The sequence below is a fragment of the Rhinolophus ferrumequinum genome, chromosome 19 (genome assembly GCF_004115265.2).
Source record: "Rhinolophus ferrumequinum isolate MPI-CBG mRhiFer1 chromosome 19, mRhiFer1_v1.p, whole genome shotgun sequence".
NCBI classification, from domain to species: domain Eukaryota; kingdom Metazoa; phylum Chordata; class Mammalia; order Chiroptera; family Rhinolophidae; genus Rhinolophus; species Rhinolophus ferrumequinum.
In genome coordinates this window covers 17466532-17489085 of record NC_046302.1, presented here as the reverse complement: position 1 = coordinate 17489085, position 22554 = coordinate 17466532, and the positions used below count along the sequence as shown (strand labels likewise).

Below are 22554 nucleotides of genomic sequence, written 5' to 3'. Positions count from 1 at the left end.
CTAAAATGGCCAAAATGAGGATACCTTGCTATTTCTAAATTAATTTTTTCACGCAGTTAGAAAAAGCTGGCTACAAAATTAGGCAGAATGAAAAGGAAAAGAAAACTATTAGAGATTGTCTCAGAACTTAAAAAGCTAAAATGAAACTATATAGAAGAATTTAGATAAATAGATTAATGTGTGATGTTGTTTAGGTGTTAACCCAATTCTTTGAGCTCGCAGGAGACAAAATCTTTAAAGATCATTGACTGCCACCTGAATATTTTGTTTATTGGAAAGTACATCAAATAAAAGACTCTCCAATCTCATTGGAAGGGACCTTACCAGGTGCCTAACCACGAATTGGCATTTATCGATCTCTGGACATCAAAGTCTCCTTGAGGATGAGAAGTGGCCAACACCAGAGGTGGACAGCTATCCCAAGACACCAACAAGGCTTATACACCTATGGATTGATATCGAACCCGGAATCCATTTTGTTTGATCATTTTTACCTATTTGCCAATGATATTAGTCATAATAATAGTTATACTTGTTCTTTGGGTTTTTCTGCAAAATCCAACTGTTCATGATTACTGAACATGTACAAGATAACTGCTAATATTTTTTTCATGGCTTATGTAAATGTTATACTAGATGCCAAATACAGAAAAATAAGACAGAAAGCAAAACTTGGATTGTGATAGTTTATATGATAGAAATGATCCAGAGTATCATTTCTTTTCTTTTCCTGCAATGAAGGCCATAAGACCTGACTTTCATCCATTTCTCTGCCCTTCCCTTTTGGGAAAAATTCAACCTCAACTCAGATCCCATGGGTACAGTATTGCCCCATCCCCCGTGGTCAACAAGATACTGAGACTTCCTGAGAACGAGCCTTCCTAGCACTGTGAGACCACACCATATGACTAAAAGGTTGGTCATCAGTGCACACTTCGGATTGATTTTTGACCAAAAGGGGGAACTGTGGACAAAAAACGGGGGTTCTATGGAAAGTAACCTCACAGGGTGATCCGGTCATAAGTTCCTAACTGGGAAGATCATCGTGGGTAGTCATGCCCCAGGTGTATGACTTCTTTTTTTTTTTTTTTTAAAGATTTTATTGGGAGAAGGGGAACAGGACTTTATTGGGGAACAGTGTGTACTTCCAGGACTTTTCCAAGTTAAGTTGTTGTCCTTTCAATCTTAGTTGTGGAGGACACAGGTCAGCTCCAGGTCCAGTTGCCATTGTTAGTTGCAGGGGGCACAGCCCACCATCCCTTGTGGGAGTTGAACCGGCAACCTTGTGGTTGAGAGGATGCGCTGCAACCAATGAGCCATCTGGCCGCCCCAAGAGTAAATCTTAAAAGTTTTCACACAAGAAAAATAATTTTGTAACCATGTATGGTGACAGGTGTTAACTAGACGTATTGTGGTGATCATTTCACAATACTGTATACAAATATCAATTCACTATGTTGTACACCTGAAACTGATATAATGTTGTATGTTAATTTTACTTCAGTTAAAAAGAAAAAAGGTAAAATCCCCAAGTTAGATGTATTTGTCCCATTTTATCTGAAAATAGTAGCTTTTCCAGAAGCCCTCGAGAGACATTTCGATTTGGTCAAAGGGTTCCCAATAAGTACAACGTGGGTGGGAAAATAAAGCTTTTAAAGCTGAACACCATTTCTATTCCCAACAAAACTGGGTTCTGTTGGGAAGAGCAGAGAATGGATATTAGGTTGGTGAGGTTGGTGACTAACAGTGTATGTTACAGAAGCCATTTAACCCAAGGTCTCCAAAATTTCAGATTTCCAATTTTCTGGTTCATGGTTGACTTCAATCCATATTTAAATAAAGCAGGGATGGATAGATGGGTAGATACATGTGTGCATGTGTGTCCCATATATGCTTCAGGAATTTGTGACCAAATCGATTTATTAGGATTTTATCTATATCTATATTGTGATGTTTTGGGGTTTCAAAAGTGCCAACTAACCATACCTTATTTCTAGGTTTTGAATCAAATTGAGAAGACAGATGGGGTCAGATGACCTGCTTTGTTAATAGTAAAGGCAGATTAAAGAACATAGTTTACCCAGTGTGTGAATCACACACAGAACAGAAAGCCCCACAGTGTGGGGGACATCCATGCCTGTCTTTCAGCAGATGCGCCTGAGGAATGTCAACAGAATACAGGTTCCTATGAGAGTGACGTAGATGAAATGGCCAAGGCTGTTTGACCCTCATTATTTTATGAGTGCTGTTCTATTTTACAGGCTCAGGCCTGTTGTCCCTGTATGAAAAACAATTTTTAGGTTAGTTTTCATGGAAATTCCCTGAGCGTTGTCATTTTATGAGAACATTTAGTAAAGGTTGGCAACCTCCTATAAAAATATGAGTAAAAAACTCAAACACATTCTTTCTGAAATATAATCCATAATAAATCTGAAGTAAAAAATAATCCAGAGACCTTGGCCTACATAAATATGCTTCTCATTGAAGTTTTTAGTAGAATGTTTGCTTTCTTTTCCTAAGTTGGATGCTAACAAAATATGTACACGTACACATTCTGAGATTGTTAATGTTATACCAAAAAAGTATAAGTATACAAAGATACAGTCTACAAGGGAGGATTGCAGTTTAGTGGATAGAAGACACTAGATTTGAGGTGAAGGTAACTAGTGTGGGAGTAGATATGCAAATGAGAACATGATCAAGAGAGAAGATGTAAAGAATTGGTCCCTGAGATGGTTATTTTTATGTCAACGTGACTGGGTCATGGGCTGCTCAGATATTTGGTTAACCATTATTTCTGGGTGTGTCTGTGAAGGTGTTTCTGGATGAGATCCGAGTTGGTAGACTGTGTAAAGCAGATTGCCCTGCCCAGTGAGGGTGGGGATCATTCAGTCCATTGAGGACCTGACAGAAAAGCATGGAGGAAGACGGAATTTGCTTTTTCTGCCTTAGAACTGGACATCAGTCTTCTTTTGCCCTCGGATTGGAATGTACAGTATCAGCACCCCCAGTTCTCAGGCCTTTGGACTTTGACTTACATTATTAGCTCTCAGGCCTTTGGACTCAGCCTGAGACTACCCCCCAGTTTTTCTTGGGTCTCCAGCTTGCAGATGAGATTGGGGGACTTCTCGGCCTCCATTATTGTGTGATGCAATTCATTATAATAAATCTCTCTATATATAAGTATCTCCTATTTGTTCCATATCTTTGGAGAACCCTAATATTGTTCCCTCCAAAACTTTACTGGTTTCCTTTAATCTACCAGCACATTAAGATTCAGATTAGCTGAATCTCTCAAATGATATAGACTATTTCCAGCAAGATGAAACAAAAAACAATTATCAAATGCTCTATATGTGCAGCCCAGGGAAAATACCCAATAAAAACAAATGCCAGCCCCCCTGGCTCAAATCTTAAAACTGCAGACTAGAACTCAGATTCAGATTGTGCCGAGCAATAGATCAGTCTGTGACAAGCAGATGTGGAAGTGACTTGTTTAACCGAAAATACCCCGCTAGAGCCTAAATCTCCTACCTGATTTAGAAGGCTCTTACTGGAAAAAAGGTAGCTGTTGAATGATCATGAAACTGCCCATAAACTGACGCTTTAGTCTTGGAACTTCTTGTCAGTTGCCTTTTCATATTTTATTTTGGCTTCTAGAATGAAAATGATTCCTTGCTGTGGAAAGACAGGCTGATTTTTTTCAGATGCATCAAATTAACCTGAGAGGTTCCCCAGAGTAGAAGGCTCAGGGACAGGTCTGTCCTCAAATGGCCAGCTCTGCCACTATTAAGGCTGTTTATAGTAAAGACGGGACAACTGGGGCCTTAACTGCCTAGCAGTTCCCATTGTCCAGGACCTACTTCTCCCCTGTAGCCGGTCGTCAAGGGGCAATTATTGTGGATTACGGCAGTGATTTGGAACAAGAGTTGACAGGGAGGTTTTGTTTCCAGAAGCATATAGCTTCTTGGAATCCTATTTCAGTCATCAAGATATTGGATGGCTTCTCACCTTCTTTCCCAGGCACAGGCTGATCTTGTGGTGTGTTCCTCACAGTAGTCCTGGGATAGACTTAGGGAAACATTTCATTGATGTTTAATGTTCCTGAGCCTCACTTTATGCGGGTGGAAATGCTGTCTTATAGTGATTTTAATGACTGACGTGTTTTAAAATGTAGCAATATTCTTGGAGGAAAAAAATTGCCATTCAAACCCAGAAGGGAAGTCTTTACTTTAGTCTCTTTAATTTGGTACATGGATATTGCATTTCCTATTATTATGGCAATACAGAATTGAATGTTGGTGAGGATGTGGAAATTGGAACCCTTATACATTTTATACATTATTGGTAGGAATGTCAAATGGTGCAACCACTTTAGAAAACAGTCTGGCAGTTCCTCAAAGTGTTAGTTACCATATATGATCAGTATTCCATTCCTAGAGTATATGCAGGAAAATTTAAAACGTGTTCACAGAAACTTGTACACAATTGTTCATAGCAGTATTACTCATAATAGCCCAAATTGGAAATAACCCAAATGTCTATCAACTGATGAATGGATAAATAAAATGTGGTATATCCATATGACAGGATATTATTAGCAGTAAAAATGAAGTATTGACACATGCTACAACTTGGATGAATCCTGAAAACATGCTGAGTCAAAGAAGTCAATCATAAAGGACCATACATTATGACTACATTTATATGAAATGTCCAGAATAAGCAAATTTACAAAGACAGAAAGTAGATTAGTGGTTTCCTAGGGTTATAGGGGGACAATGGGAAATTGGAGGGTGATGGCTAAAGGTGATGGGATTTCTTTTTTGGGATAATAAAATGTTCTAAAACTGGTCGTGGTGGGTGCACACCTCTGTAAATATACTAAAAGCTATTGAATTGGATACTTTAAATATGTAAACTGTATGATGTGAATTACATCTCAAAAAGCTGTTTTTAAAAAAATCCAAATCTCTGTAGAAATTCAAGCATATTCAAAGACTTAAAAATGAAATTTCAGAAAAAAAATAAGGCTTAAAATCTAGAGGAAAAAAGGTATAATAAAAGTACTTGAAGTCAGCTATTCTGGTATATTAAACTACAAAGTATCTTCCAACACTGAAGTAGTGTAATTCTCTAAATCACATCAACTAATTTAGTTGTCAATTGCAACAAGTTATCATGAGGTATTCACCAGAACTACTAAAGGTCTACACACCGTGGGAGTTTGTCATTCACCCATGGATCCCCAGTGCGTATTCTCAAATGGCCAGTTTCCCAGTTTTCAGGAATGTGACACCCAATATTTAATAAAAAGTCATGTTCATACACAACTTCCAAATACTGTATAAGAAAAATTTCTTGTCATTCTGTGCTTCAACACACATGACAATATAGACCTTGTTACATTTACAACTTAAGTGAAAAGTATCACCTTTTGCCTCTGTCACTAAAACAGGCAGCCAGAGGTAGAGTTGGTAAAACTTAGATTGTAGGGGCATTAAGAGGATGAGAACATAGGTTGTCTCTGAAAATTTGGCTGATCTCGAGTAAATTTGGCCCAGAAGTCAAGAATTGGGAGCTAGCCAGAAAGCCTACGAATGAAGACCTTGTAAAGCAGTCAGAGGAAGGGTTTTATTGGTTTCCATACCCATCAATGTAACTCTCCAGACCTGTGTCAACCAACCATCCCAAGGCTACCTCTAATTCTGCATTTTCATCCTGTCAGGATCACAGTAAAAGAGGTCTAGTTTACCAATCCAGATATGAACAATGAGCTGTTTATCCTTCAAACAGGAACTGAGAGAAAAAAGTTTTGGTTTTTTTTCCCCCAGGGGAGGTGGAGAGATGGTCATGATGTGCAATACCTGTGTACAAGTCCAACTGTCAAAATTTCAGAAATGTTGAGCTGGTTGACAGCATGGCATGTTGGTAGTTTCTAATTGCCACCTTAGAGAAGTCAGCAAATGCTACAAATTGTTGAACATTTCCAAGCACACCACAGGATGACAGTGGATGGCCTCTGAAACTTTCCTAGCAAGCTTGAAGTTTTATTAAACAAACAAAAATATGGCAAATGTCCACCTTTTGTGCCCACACTCACTAATGTCATTTTCAGAGATAATGTAGCTGAAGTGATAGTACTTAGATTAACATTTCTTTCCCTTTAGTCAAATTTTCAAGTACAACTTTGAAAATTATGTAATATTTTATATTAAAAAAACCCACAGGAATAGTAAGCTGAACTACATGAAACTGTTTTGTAAGTCAAGATAATAAAATATCAGCAATTTCATATGGTTCAACCTAAGTACTCCATCACCCAGCTTAAGAAACATTGCCCAGTTAAAATTCATGTCGCCTTTGCAATCACACTCCCCTCCTTCATTCCATCCCTCAGAGGTGATTGCTGTCCTGAATTTTCATGCACATCTAAACCTTAAACATATTTCAGTATTCTTAAACAAGTTTTACATGTTCCTTTATATAATTATGTCAAACTATATGTATTCTGCTACTTGCATTATTTGCTCAATATTGGCTCATCCATGTTGATGCATGCAGCTCTAGTTCATTTTCATTGATTATTTTACTATATAAACCATTTACTCAACTCTTTTCCTATGGAACATTTAGGTAATTAGCAATTATTATGTAGAATACTGCCTGAAACTAATATAATATTGAACATCAACTGAAAAAGGAAAAAAAAAAGAATACTGCAACATTCTTGAATGTATCTCCTTGGGTAAATGTGCGGCAAATTTTTAACTTTGCATTCTCTGATTCTAGAAATGTTAGACGTCTTTTTCCCCCACATTTTATTGGACTTTGCTCTTGTGTGAATTGCCTCTCTTTAATCTTTAGCCAATTTTCTATTGGATTGTCTTACTAATTTAAAGGACTATAGGTATACTTTGGAGGTATCGCAGGTTCAGTTCAAGACCACAATAAACCAAGTATTGCAATAAAGCGAGTCATAATCTTTTTTGCTTGTGGAGGGTCTTGCCTTCAATTTGTAAAAAACGCACCATCTGTGAACAGCAATAAAACAAAGCACAAGGTATGCTTGTATTTTATATTTTGGATATTAATGCTTTTGTCTTATGCTTTGCAACTATCTTTTCCCAGTCAGTAGACTGCCAAAACACTTTTTAAGTGTATATTTAGGGAAATTTAGGATTATAGTGTATCTCAGCGGTTAGGAAACAATGGCCTGTGAGCCAAATCCAGCCCTCTGCCTATTTTTGTAAAGTTTTGCTGGAACACAGCCACGCCCATTTACCTATTACTGCTCCTTTGAGCAGAGATGAGTAGTTCAGACAGACACCATATGGCCCACAAAACGTCAAATATTTACTATCTTGCCATTTACAGAGTAAGTTTGGACATATAGGGTTGTTTTCCTTTTTAATTAAAAAGCGTGATGAGTACCTTTCTGATTAAACTTCTCAACTTTTCCTTGGACTCTCAAATAAATCCTGGATCAAAGTGGAGGAAAAATTTAAAGCTTTTTGAGATATCTTAAAATACCTGCTTAGTTTTTCAATTCACCTTCCCATTAGCCTACTCCAAGTGGTCTTCTACCTTTGCAGCAATAAGAACTATTAAAAAATTAATAAAAAATGAAATCTGGCTGAAAATTGCATGTGTATCAAGATCAATTCCTTTGCTTTTAATATGTTACAATGTTTGGTATCTCGTAAAGTCCCCCACTTCTTCCTGTTCTTTTCTACAAAAATGATTAATCTCCTCTTCATTCTTCTCAACATCAGAGCCAATTTACCAGTTAAGAACACAGGATTCTTGGACACAGATTTATAACTAAATTCCAACTGATTAGAAACTGTGGGACTTAGGCAGTCACCTAACCTTTCTGGGAATATTTTCTTTCCGAAAACAGAATACACCATCTGCTACATAGAATTGTTCTGAGGGTTAAAATAACATGTGAAGGACTTAGCATAAAACCTGGCATAGAGTAAGCACGCCAATGTTTGTCAAATGAGAAGGGTAGTTAATCCTGTCCACTAAAAAATCGTTTGGCAATTGTATTAAAACCTATATTGAGAAAAATCTGGCACAGAATAAGCATTAAATTCTTATTATTTGACATACTATCAATAAAGAACTTAAAAATTCTGCAGAATAAACCTATATAAATTGGGAGAATGCATATTTCTATACTACAGTCTTCCCACCCTGGTATATGGTACCATTATTGGTTTTGACTCATGAATTTTTAAAAAGCTAGAACTGATTTTGCCACAGTTCCACAAGTGCTTCAAAGGGAAAATTACAAGTTCTAGAAAACATGGAAAATCCTTACTCTCCTTGCAGATTCACAATGCGTATCATCTTTTAAAGACAGAGTAGTTATAGTAACTCATGTGACTCTTCTTAATAGCCAATCACACTATAATTTCTGTAGTTCATCAAATCTAAGACATCAATTTTTAGTTGCACTTGTTATTTTATGTGCTGCCCTGTTTCCCTGAAAACAAGACCTAGCCGGACAATCAGTTCTAATGTGTCTTTTGGAGCAAAAATTAATATAAGACCTGGCCTTATTTTACTATAAGATCCAGTCTTATTTTGTTATAAGACCCGGTTTTATATAAGACCGGGTCTTATGTTAATTTTTGCTCCAAAAGACGCATTAGAGCTGATTGTCCAGCTAGGTCTTACTTTCCGGGAAACACGGTAAAAAGGCTTGCTAATTTGATACTAAATCTAAATTTATACCATTTATGATGTATCTTGAGATATTAAAATATTTAATAAATCTTAGTATCCGTTCACTATGGTAACAAAATATATAAAATACTTTAGTATAATCTTACCAAATAAGTTCAGTATTGTCAATACCCATCATTCAGGGATTCTGTATTTGGGAAGTCACCTACTGGCTACATTTGTAACTCCAGAATCAATACTTGGTGCTTTCAGTCCTGCATGTACATGTAGCAAAAAACCTGGTACCTGATGTGCACGATCCCAGATGAGGTTGAATTGTTTCAGCTCTCATACTGTAAACAAATGTCCTTTCGTGGTCTATTTACTGCCAAATTTTTTTTTTTTTTTTGTATTTTGTGCTTTTTGTTTGTGATTTTGTTTAAAATGGTCCATAAGCATAGTGCTTAAACATAGCACAAGAAGGCTGTCATGTGCTTTTCGGAAAAAATAGAAGTGTTAAAAAAGCTTCATTCAAGGCATTGAGTTATAGTGCTGTTGGTTGTGAAATCAATGTAAATGAAATAATATTAAATAAATTGTCCTTAAAAAGAAACACACATAAAACAAGGTTATGTACTGATGAGCTGAAAATGTGACCAGAGGCCCATAAGAATCTCTGTATTTTCCCTACGAGCAATGGTTTAGTATTTACTTTTTGCTGCAATTTTACAGAACTACCACAAATAACAAGAACCCACTGCACTTGAAATCTAGAGCATTTGCTGTCATTTTGTAAATTAAATCTCCCATTATATACCAACTTTACCCCAAATATAGACACCTTTAACATTTTACTGAGGAAAAGTTGGTTAAGATAAATGGACTACCATATTCCTACACAGAAAATAGTAAACATTGCAAATTCCTTTCCCAAAGTATGCCCCTTAATTTTTAGGATCCAAAAAGAATTTTTACATTAAATAATGAAGGCCAATTTCACTTTTTCCCCCCTTCTTCCGCCTCCCCCCAACTCCGGTTCAAGCTGTTGTTTCTGTCTAGTTGTGTAGGACACAGCTCCCTGGCCCATGCTGGTATTAGGAGCCTTGCGCTCTGCCCTGGCTGAGGCAGTCGGTCAGCTGCTCACAGCAGCTCACAGCTGAGCTGCTGGCCGCTCACGATGGCAGCCTGCAGTAGGCAGCTCACGCCAACCTCTGGCTGCTCATAGCAGCCCAGCTCCCGGAGAGCTGTTGTTCATAATCTTAGCTGTAGAGGGCGCAGCTCATTGGCCCATGTGGGAATCGAACAGGCGACCTTGGTGTTAGGAACACAGTGCTCAAACGACTTGAGCCACTGGGCCAGCTCCCAATATCACTTTTTTATTGCAGTTTTAATTTTAATGTCTCTATAAAATGTGTACTATTGGCTTAAGACGAACTTTCTTCCTCATGTTAAGGAAGTATCTTCCAGTTTAGCTTTTTAGGAATAAGTGCTTTATGCTATTAAATGCCATTCTGACATTATATATAGATCATGTGAATTGTTTGAATGCTAACTACACTAATACATTTCAAAATACTAAGTCATTCTTGCATAACCAACATAATTATAATAGATTAAAACACGCTGTGAAATTTGATTTTCTATTATTTCACTTACAGTTTCCTACCTAAATGTGTAACCAATGTATTATTTTTTTAAAAAATCCCTAAATTTCACAAAATCTTAAGCTTTAATATATCAGATGTGTGCAAAATGCAGCAGCACTAAGGTCCTATGTACTTATTTGGGGGAAGTGGGACAAGAGAAGCATATTATAGTCTGGTCTGTTTTCTATTAATTATTCAGTGCTTCCTTTATATTAGGTTGGTGCAAAAGTAATTGCAGTTTAAAAGGTTAACAATAATTGCAAAAAACAGCAATTACTTTTGCACCATCCTAACAGCTAATAATGGCAATCAGTTCAAACAGCTTTTTCTTCGTATTTCTTTCCACATAAAAAATTTTTAAAAAATGACCTCTAGTGGAATAAACTCAATCTAGTAACCACTGTGGTTTAGTCTTACGTTTAAACTGTTACTAGACTGGTTTCACACGTTGCAAACATCTAGACATTAAAACGCACATTGTAAAACATCTTTTATGTTACATTGGCATATAACTTAAAATCAAAGAGAAGCCAATATACAAAAGACAAGATATGAAGCACTCTTTCATCAGAGTTGTCAAAATTTGTAATTATGTATCAGTGTTTTACTTAATTCTGCTTCCCTTGTAGTCTATAAACTCCATGAAGACAAGAGTCAACTTATGTTGATTGACTTGTGCCAGGTCTTTTCTTTGCTTCCTTCAAGTCTCTCCATCTTGCTGCATCATTGGACTCCCTTACAGAAGACAGGTTCAAATGATAGGAGCACCAATAGATCATAGATGGAAAAGAATCACACAGGGATGCACGCTATTGCTCTCTCTCAATTTATGTAACCCTCTCACAGGGCCTAAAACCTTCTTTTTATGTAACAGTCTTTGCAGAAAATTTCCTCATTTAAAAAACAAAACTCCACAAGCATAATTAAGTGAAAATACAGATTTAGTTGCCGCCAATCCTCAAAGTTAGCTTTCCCCCCCCCTTAGCATATAAACAAATGGTGGTAAGCTTTACAAGGAATTGCACATACTGAGAATTTTTCTCTAAGCTTAACCAGTTAAAAAAAAAATCCTTATTTACTGGAAAGAATCCAGTTTTGCTATTAAAGTAGGTATTTTTCCTTTTGTTCTTAAGAGATTCCTTGTAAAAGTACTTGATCAAAGAACCACTGACAGGTACATTCAACATTAACACGTTTCAACACTACTTTGAACTCGTAATCTAGTGAACGTTATCTGCAGCTTCAACCCAGAAGAATGTAAAACTATATTCTATTGAGAACCTATTGAAAACAAAACAAAACAAAAAATTAACCACCACAACAAAATCAATGAATCCTGAATCAGATGTCAATTACCTTTTACTAAGTACTTAGTCTCCATGGAATAAAACTCAGAAAAGGAGAGTCAATTTTAGAGCCCATTCCATAGGATTTTAACTTCTGAAGTACCAAAAATATAACATTATTTCACTTGTAGGTAGGTTCCACAGAAAATAGGTTCCACTGAGTCGAAGTAAAACAAACTCAGTGCATGTGAAGTAAAAAGGTGTATGTTCTACATGTAGTCAGTCATAAAAGAAATATTTTAGTTCAAAAATTAAAAGCCTGATCTAAGATTGGAATTCTTCTGAGACTGCTTAGCAATAATTTTAGCTGTGTCAATATCATGAATACATGAACTATTAAAACTTAACTTGATATAGTCAACAGACAACTGTCCTACGTTTAACTTTATTAAAAACTGACATAAACAAACAAAAGCTGTACAAAAAAATACCCCAAATTATATGTCACTTTCAAACAGTAATCTTGAGAGATATTATCGCCTAGGACCCCCTCTTCCTCTGCCCCGGCCACGTCCTCTTCCTCTTCCTCGGCCTCGGCCTCTTCCTGCAACTGAGGGAAGAGAACAACAAGGCAGGGTAAATTCTCTTGTGTACCGTTACCTGGCCACCACAAACAGCATTTACGGTAAAGAAAACTTTAACTTAGCTTCTCTCAGATGTGACTTCAATCACTCCTCCCACCACACTATCATGTAGAACCAAGAACGGCTACAGAGATCTTTTACTGTAGTTTGTTTGAACATATTTACTGAGAAATTCATCAAGTTTTAAAATGTTTTTTTTCTTTGTATCATGTCTCAAAATGACCACAAAATGAAATGCAAATGGTATGAACCTCACACAAGATGGAAGAGATATCGTATCAATGGAACAGAACATGAACACCATGTGCCCGAGTTTTTGTTACTGAATAGAATCTACACAAATTCATTCAAAGCCAAGAAAGTTTAAAAATATTGTATCAAGTAACAACCTCATAACTCTTCAGAACCGTAAGTCATCTGATCCAAGCATAACCTAGTATTTTAATCCATATAGCAATATCCCTGTTGCCTGGTCACCCTAACTCTACTTGAATATGACTGATAGAAAACTCTTACCTAAATGAACTTATTTCCTCTTTGGACAGCTATGAATATTTAAAAAATCCTGACATAAAGTTCAAGTCAGTCACATTCTAAGTTTCTAGTCTCACCAATTAAAGGAATAGAGAGTCTAAGACTTCTGTTGAAATAACACAGATTAACCACATATTTTGAAATACTATTCATATAGAAAATGAATAAAAATGGTAAATATCCATAAGGAACCTCATCCCCCAAAAGCAGAGAAAATACAGTGCTTGAAAGAAAGATTTCAATGAATTTTTAAGTCAGAAAGTAGACTGAGGAACAATTTGTAAAAGACCTAGAACCTTGGGAACCATGGGTGAGATGAGGCCACTGTGCTGAAAACAAACAACATGGTTGACAATCCTTATACGGAGCAGTAGACTGGCCAGTCCTCTTTCCCGCCTTGCAAATCTAAAGATTATTTCCCTGACAGGTAGGTAGGAGAGGAAAGGTAAAATAAACCTAAAGACATTGAGGCAGAATGGCTTCAGATTTGAAAACACTAGCAAACTGGATAGCAGCAAGAGGCACAGAGCTAAGGGGAAGAGAGAGGGGGATTAAGTCAGTATTTTTCAAGCTATAGGTTGTAACCTGAAATTTTTTTTTAACTTAAAGAGAACAGGATAGAAAACTTAAGGGCATTTGCATGTATTAAGACCAAGTCACTGTTCCTGCAACTTTTGTTTCAGTTATGTGTATGAATGGGTCATGATGCAAAGAGTATTTCTCAGTGTGGGTAGAAGGAAAAAAGTCTCAAAATCATCACATTAAGTGTCTACAACATACTCAACACCTTTCTCCTGCCCTGCTCCTACAATGCCAGCTGTGAGGCAGTAAGTCTCCCACGGTAGGTGACTGGAATCTGTGACGAAATCAACTCCAGAAAAGACTTCCTGAAATTTGGGTCTCTTCAGTAAAGGGGCCAACTCACTTCTGAACTGCCCTATAGTGATACCCACCAGCTGAGGAGTCCAGCCTCCCTTCCAAGAACTTCTCTTTTTGGGTCCTTGTTAAATAATAGATGGCCAAAGTGTAAGATACTTAAGACTTCAATATAAAGACCAAATAAAAAGATAAATCAGAGGAAAATAACAATGCCAAGTACAGAATAAAACTTCAACCCCCTCCCCCAAACTATAATATCCTACTGGTTAACATCCCATCTAATATTTTTCAGATAGGAAAAAAAAAAAATCCCTAAAACAAGAATAGTATTCTATGAAAAATCAGAGAACAAGGAGTATTGAAGATTAAGTATATGCTAGATTGGAAGATAAGGTCAAGGAAATTTCTCAGAAAAGAGAACAAAGAGACAGAGAGAAAAATGAAAGATGTAGACAACCAGCCAGAAGACCCAGTTATTAAGAATCCCGGGAAGAAATAACAGAACAATCAAAAGAGAAGAAATTTATTAGCTATACAAGTAAATTTATTAGCTCTGAAAAACAAGAATATCTATGCTGAAAGGGCCCACCATGTACCCAGAACAAAATGGAGGGTAAAAATGAAGGGCAAGCAAAGACTCCATGCCAAGTCATTAGGAAATTTCAGAATACCAGGAATAAAGACTCAATTTCCAAAGCTTCCAAAGTATGTTGGAGGTGGGGACCAGACCACGCACAAAGGTACAGGAAGAATGGCATCAGTGGTTTCAATAGCAACACTGGTAACAATACTATATACACACTCATGGCAAGTAAAGGCAATAAAAAAACAAAAACAAAACAAAACCAAAAAACAAACCAAAAAACCTGTTGTTTGCACGTTTATATTTTGAATAGTGGATTAGGGTATAAATATATCACTCACAAAAACATTTATTATCTTTTAAACTTACCAGCTTCCCTTTTCTTAGATTTCACCTTTGGCTCAACATCCACGAGTAGTGTATCCAGAGGTAAGCTGTCTGGCAGAATAAAATATCGAATGTTATTTCCTCGAATACTCAGTGTTTCCAGTTGTACAGGTTCTCGGTTCTTCAGGGTCATTTTCACAGCTTTAAGATGTGTATTCATGCTGACATCTACACCTAAAGGGAAAAAAGAGGGCAATTATTAGCATGAAAAGGAAGGCAACCAATTAATCTATCAAGTCACAGTAAATATATTACAAAAGAGTACTGTTCTGCTAAACTGCAAGTGTCTATTACATAATTGTGTAAAACTTGTAAATGGGGGGATACTGTCAGTATAAATCAGAAATCTTTTCTTCAGAGATTTCCCTAGCATGTTAATATTTTACATAGTTAGATATGCTCACAGAAGTGAATGCAGCAAGCCATGGAAGCCGACTGGTACATATGCCTATTCCCACTATGCCCACGTGTCCTCCTCTTATCTCAAGGTACGCAATGCTTATCGCAGGGTTCTTCCATTGTCTCCATAACTTCTTCACATCCCATTCCACGAAGCTACTGTCATCTTTGCTTTAAAAATAAAGTCCTATACGTACGTACAGCAATAGTTTTCCTTATTACTAGGAATTTAACATGTCTTTTTCACTGTGTTTTTTGTTGGTTTAGGAGTTAGTACCGTTTTTGTTAGTATTTGGATTACCAAGTTGCACAGGTTTTGAGTGGTGTGCCTCAAACTATTTTTCTCATTAAGGCATTATTTTTGTATGAGGTTTTGCAAAATAAAAGAAAGACTTTCTAGGATGACTGTATGGCATTGCAATAGAAATACTTGATTCTTGGGGCCCTTACCAATATATCTAAATAGGCTAATCAAAGGTCTAGTTAATTTCTGTCCCTAGAAAGTTAAGGCCAGAAAGAAAACATGAATTCTCTCAACTTTCCCAACATTCACCTGAAATTTACTAATCTTATTACTAATATTTTCCACCCTCCTTCCAGTCAGAGAAGTAGTCTTCTTTCCCAAAATTAATATATTTTTGATACATTCTATCTCCTTGGGGACCTTGATCCATCAAGGGAGAGGAAAAAAGTAAGATTTAAGAGGCTTTTCTACATTCTGGGAATTGCATGCTGAGACATTTTAATTTAATCTTCAACATCCCTATGGTAGATAGTATGATTATCACTACTGTGATGACTAAAATATATAAAGGGTACAAGAAACTAGTTGACGGTGGTTGTCAGTGGAGGAGAGAATAAGATTTTTACTAGATTTTGCTCCCCCAACTTACTGTTGCCCCCCCCAAAATCATCTATTAAGTGCCTAATGTATGTTAGGCAAAACTTGCATTGTATTATTTTTTTGTGTGCGTGCCTTCCAACACTAGATTTTGAGTTCCTAAAAAAGCTCACGAGAAAGCAGACGACATCAGTTTACAGAATTTTAACAGGACAGAAATTATACTTCCTCAGATACCGTCACAGACGGTATCAAAATCTTACACTGTACAGATTTCTTTCCACAGTAACTGGTGTTGCAAAGTTCTAGTACACTCACAAATAACCTTAGCTTAATACTGTATATTTCTCTTGGTTTACTCAGATGCTCTATCTATGCTTTAAAAAGTTATTTATAAATTTACAATTTAAATATTTCAGAGAGTAGGCTCATATGCTAAGATAGCATTTTCTTTCATTTGGCTCAGCAATTCTTTTGAAATTTTGCATTTTTTTTGGGGGGGAAGGGATATCTAATATAAGTAAATTGCAGTGACCTTAAATATTAAACTACATATACAATATCGTTAAAGCAAAGAGTTAGATACATAAGAAAAAAGACTGAAAGAAAATATTCCAACATGTGATCCTATTAATGATCATCTTAGTAATGTAAAATCATGGTACCTTACTGCCCCCTTTCCATTTTCCACCCTTTTTTTTTTTACCCAAGATAATCAGACATGGAAACCCCATCCTCTATCTTCAAGGAGTTTACAGTCTAACAGGAGATGCAAAATTCTAATAAAAGTAAAATATATTTTTGAAGATGCAACATTTCAGGCAGAGGGACACATATAGGCAAAAGCATGAAAGGGAAAACGGGTCACACATAGGATACTCTGAGGAATCCAGTTTGGTCTTAGCACAAGTACATAAGGTGAGGCTTAAGAAAGGAAGTCTATGAAATAAACAATCCAGACAAAAAGAATGAGATCTGTACTACAATAATGTTCATTAGGCAACCAAAAATGAATTCTGGCCTGCATGTAGAAGACATGGGTGAAAAAGTAAAGTGGTAAAGTATTATAAAGCAGGCTAATCTCCATACCTGTGATTGTTCCATGGACCTGTGTTCCATTCTTTAATTCAATGGTTACGGTTTCATGACTCAATTTCATCAAAAATCTATAAAGACAGTAAGAATAAAACAATAATTTTTCCCCTTTGACACTTTAGTCATATATAGTAAGTTAAAGGGTAAAATTTCTAGATGTTGAAAATCTGCTTAGATGCTAGGGGCATCAATTCCTATTAATAATCCTCATAACAATTTCAGCTTTTCCTGAATTAAAACCTTAACACTTACAAAGGAACATAATAACAAACTGTCATTTGGACTTTTCTGATTCTCTAAACCATTATACAGCATCCATGCATACAGACCCTAAAGTCATTATAAGTCACAGAATTGAAATTAAGAAATTATATGAATGAAGGTGGTCAAAAGGCATAAACTTCCAATTATAAGATAAATGAGAGTGTAATGTACAACATGCTGTGTGGTATATCTGAAAGTTGTTAAGAGAATAGATCTTAAGTTCTCATCACAAGGAAAAAACCTTTTTTTTCGTATCTTATATGAGATGATGGATGTTAACTAAATTTATTGTGGCAATCATTTCAAAATATAAGTCAAGTCATGCAGTACAACTTAAATATATACAGTGCTGTATGTCAATTATTTATCTCTCTCAATAAAAATGAAAAAAAATGATTATAACTGGTAGTAAAAGATTACATGCTTTTTTATGTGCATAAAATAAAAGTCTCTCTTTCTAATCTCCTCCATGTATGTGGGGATATTCTTCCAGACTATTTTATATGCATTCATAATATACATAAAATTTATTTTTATATAAATTAGGCCATACTTCCATAACTTGTTACTCTCATTTAGCAGTTTATATTAGTGACATTAGTGTATGTACATACACACACACACACACAAATCCATTTATACAAATCTTCACCAGCACTAACTGCTACCAATCTTTGAAATTTTTGTCAATTTGATAAGGGAAAAAAGGGCAATTTATTTTTTCCTATTACTAATGAGAGTGAATATCTTCATGAATATGGGAAATTTGGATTTCTTTTGTGAATTACCTATTTACGTTATTCACACATTTTCAATTAGGTTGAATTTTTCTTTTATTTTCTACTAGTTTGCCATAGCCATTCAAGTTTGTGGTGTTCTTTAGTCATACAATTTTTTTTCATTTTTATACTGTTAAAATTGTGAATCCTTCTTGGGTATGTAATTTGTTTAAGAAGTTATTACCCATCCTGAGATTGTAAAAAGTCTCTTATTTTCTCCTAGTTTTATATTTAGTTTTAATCCACCTGGAATTCATCTCTTTTCTATGCAGTGTGAAGTAGGAATCTGCCTTTATCATTTTCCCCAATTGGATAGCCACGTGCCTCAATGTTTTCTGACTAATCCATTCATTCCCCACTTCATCTAGTCTTTTTATTCCCTCCCTAACTTTTTATTATGAAATAATGCAGAAGAAGGAAAGTTGAATGATTCACAAATTATTGAAGTGTTGCCATTTGTCTGTGTGTCCCACCTCTACATACACAATTTAACACTTTCACCATATTATCTAAAAATAAAATTTGCAGGCACTTCAGCATGCATTTTCTAATGAAGACATTCTCCCAAGCAACCATAATACCACACCTAGAAAATGAACAATAATCCCACAATATGATCTAATATGCAGTTCACATTCACAATTTCTAGTCTGTAATAGGTACTTTGTACAGCCCATCATAGCATCTATCACACTAAATGGTACATGCTGGATTATCTATTTCCCTCCCTACTACACTGTTGTTGAGGGTAAGGTTTATGACCTTTAATCATGAATTATAACAGGCACTGAGTAATAGTTGGCTGAAATGTTTCAATAATTAAAGGGAATCCAGCTATAAAACACTACATTTTTCGTGGTATAGGCAGCCATCAAAAAAGGGGAAATTACTTGATCTAGGATAAAACAAGTCCCAAACTTCAAACAGCTCATCTGTCCTCATAAAGACTAATGGGTTGAATCTTTTTCTATTTGCTGTCAAGATAAGTCTCTCTCAATGAATTGCTTTATTTCACCAGACAAAAGTTCTTTAACTTAGCTCAAAATTTATTAATCACTTTTAACTACATTAACCTAGATTGTTCTCCTGCACTTGGGTTTACAAAAATCTTTTACTTTAATTGACCCACTCATTAATATCTTTTCCTTTTATAAAAGTTCTTTCAAATAATTTTTGGAAGCAGGCAGAATTAAAGTAAACACAAAATACCTTCTAAATCAAGCAATCTACCATATGGAAATAAAAAGAAAACCAGAAAGCAAAAAAAGACATCTGAAACTTCAAAACACATTTCAGAAAGCCCAAAAATATTTCTTTGATAAATAATATTTATCATTACGTAGTAGTCCCATAATGCTGGATAATGAGAATTAAAAATTAGTAAGACCATGCCTCAAGGAACTCAAACTCACTAGTAGAAAGGACACATAAAAGATATTTTTAAACTAAATTGTAAAGCCCAATAGAGATGCGCACAGGTTTTTACCAGGTCCATGAGGTAGCATGAGGAATCAAGTTTCAGTGGATTTCTAGTAGGAAGCCTGAAAAGTTGGAAATATGCAGCAAAGAGTGAAGAGCAAAGATACGGTAGTTAAGAAACAGCACAATGTACAGAAAAATTATAGGTACAACCGATGGAATATTAAGTCTAAGAAAATGAAGAGTTAGGCAGATTCCTTTCATGGAAAGCCTAAGCTCTGTTAAAAATTTCCTCTAGGAGAGTTACTGAAGGGTTTTCAGCAATAAAGATTGCCAGGATCACATTTACATTGGAAGACAAATCAGATGGCTACAGCACTATAGAGGTTAAAGTTACAGTAATCAAGACATAGGAACAACAAACGGATCAATGAAACCGAATAGAACCTAGAAATAGAAATAGACTCACATTTATACAGTCAATTTTCTACAAAGGTGCTCATGGGACTGCCAAAGCAGTCTGATGGGGCAAAGGAAAGCCTTTCCAACAAATGAAATCCATAATAGGGATTTATGTTCCACGATAATACGGAATGACTGGAAATCCATCTAGAAAAAAATGAACCTGGACCCCCTAACTCACACCACTTACCAAAATTAATTGAAGACAGATCATAAATCTAAAAATCAAAGTAAAATTATAAAGCTTTTAGAGGAAAACATTGGAGAATAACTTCATCGTTTGAGGGTAGGCACAAGTTTCTTTGACAGTGCACAGAGAGCAATAACTATAAAAGAAAAAGCTGGTAAATTAAGACTTCTTCAAAATAAACGTATGCTCACCAAAGACATTAAGGAAATGAAAAAGCACACCACAAACGAGGAGAAATTCTATCTGACAAAAGACTAGTATGCATAATACATAAAGAATTCCTACAACTAAAATAAAAAGAAAAATACAACCATAATTAAACTCTTCACAAAGATATACAAATGGCCAATAAGCAGGTGAAAAGGTATTCAACATCACTAGTCATTAGGAGAATGCAAATTAAAGTCAAAAGAAGACTACTATACAAGCACTGCAATGGCTAAACTTAAACTGACAACAAATGCTGATGAGGGTGTGGAGCAAGTGTAACTCTAATATATCTAATATACCATTCATTTGAGGGAGTGTAAAATGCTACAACCACTTTGGAAAATGATTTGGCAGTTTCTTATGAAACTAAATGTATACCTGTGCTATGATCCAGCAACTCCACTCCTAAATAATTACCCAAAAGAAAATGGGGGGGGGGGGTGGGGGAAGGTAATGTTCCATATCTTGATAGGGTTTGGATCACACAGGTATATAAATTTTTCAAAATTGGGAACTGTACACTAAATATCATTGTAAGAGATATTTAACTCAAGAGGTTAATAAAAAACATGGGTGAAAAAAGGGAGCTTAAACAGCTCAGTGGTGGCAACTGGAATGGCAGGGAGGGTATCATGAGCAGGAGAAACAGACACAATAATGTGAGCCTAGAAACCAAGTAGATTGGAATCATTTTCTGATGAATCCTGCACTATCTGAATTCTTTTTACTTACTGAAACTTAGATATTCAGATATTATTCAAATATTCAAACATGGTATCATTCAGCATCCAAATTCACACTATTTAAATTTAAAAATCAAAGAGAATTGGATAGTGAGAGATACTTCCATTAAGTAGATAAAAATGTTCAAACCTGGCAATTTATCAGACATCAGGATTATCAAGAGAGGAAGAAGTCAAGACAACTCCCAGGTTTTTGATTAGGATGACAGTTCCACCAACTTAGGTACAGAAATAAAAAAGTCAACTGAAAATGCCATCCGGTTAGACAAACAGCCATTTTCTTGGTTCAAAATGCCTTCTCCAGTAAGAAGAAATTTTGTTTATTCTAAGACACAGAAAAGGATTCAATACAGCCATTGAAATTAACAGGAAAATTGTCACAGCACAGAATATCTTTAAATGAGAGAAACTGATCCCAAAGAGTAGCACACTAACTAAATTCAGACTGCCAGATATTGAGAAATTGTGAAAATATACTTTAAATTTTGAGACGTTATTATCCAGTTACAGTTCAAATTAAAACGAACAAAAAGTTCACTTTAAATGCTTTCTCTACAAACTCCACCCTGAAGGATTTATGTTATTTCAAACATACTAGAAATTAAATGCAGAAAGATATAAAACGGAAGACATATCGATCATCCGTGCAATCAGCTACAAATACAGAAAGTGATTCTGCCCCAAGTTGGGAGATTTCCCCCCCCCCCCAAATGCAAGGCCTACTTTAAAGGGAAATGTAGGTCGAATAATCCTAAATTTAGAGAACATCCAAAAATACTCTAAAAAAGTAACATTAAGTCAGAAGTCCATCCCTGATTTAAAACACTTCGGAAATGGGTTTATTTTCCAGATAAACCTTTGCAGCTTCTAAGTACTCTTTTTAAAAGCGCATTAAACTACTTACACAGGGAAATAAATTTTCTTTATGTCTCCCACGTTCTCAGGGACCGTGGACCTAGTTACATTTGCCGGTTCCTGAGAACTGAAGATGGGACCGAAAAGTAACCTAAACTAGAGCACGAGTTCTACTGGAAATGAAAATCGGTTGGTAACCGAAAGCAAGACCTTGTACGCCTGCCCCTGCATCTTTAAGGCACTTGAGACATTGGATGGGAAGAAACGGCTCGGCCTTTACATCCACCTCTTGGAAGACACACAGGTTCCCGGAACGACCCTTTCTGAAGAGCAGGCCCGCGCGCCGGCGCCGCCAACCTAGGGCGGGAGCGGCGAGCGCCGGAGGCCGTTAGCAGGCCGCGCGCGCACGTGGCTTTCGCGCTTCCTGCAACTGGGGCAGCCGTCTCCTGCTCCCGGCCCAAACCGTCCCGTCAGAGCCCTCATTCCACTTGGTCACCGCCTCACCTCACGAGCTTCATCCTAGCGGCGCCGTCACGCTCTCGGTCCGAAGAGTGCACAAACCCCAACAACCAAGGCCCCACGGACTGGAGTATGAATGGCCGGAAACGCCTACTCCTGGATCTCCGACGTAAAGGGCGCGCAGAGCTCTGCGAACGCGCGGC

At 36.3% G+C, this 22554-nt stretch overlaps 1 protein-coding gene across 1 annotated transcript; it reads right to left on the bottom strand.

The window, feature by feature from the left end:
- Positions 1 to 12037: 12037 nt before the first annotated feature.
- On the bottom strand, positions 12038 to 22554 carry SNRPD1 (small nuclear ribonucleoprotein D1 polypeptide). The gene is made up of 4 exons (XM_033135578.1): positions 22397 to 22554; positions 16965 to 17041; positions 14618 to 14809; positions 12038 to 12218 (listed from the first exon to the last, which is right to left on the bottom strand). Exons 1-4 carry the CDS (start codon positions 22408 to 22410, stop codon positions 12142 to 12144), a joined length of 360 nt encoding a protein of 119 aa, XP_032991469.1. The 5' UTR covers positions 22411 to 22554; the 3' UTR covers positions 12038 to 12141.

What these genes read in the sequence shown, in the direction of transcription:
- SNRPD1 (XM_033135578.1), bottom strand. An exon ending in GGTCCATGGAACAATCACAG is followed by an intron (nt 14,810 to 16,964) that starts GTATGGAGATTA and finishes TTTTCCCTTTAG; the next exon opens with GTGTAGATGTCAGCATGAAT. An exon ending in ATCTAAGAAAAGGGAAGCTG is followed by an intron (nt 12,219 to 14,617) that starts GTAAGTTTAAAA and finishes CTCTTCCCTCAG; the next exon opens with TTGCAGGAAGAGGCCGAGGC.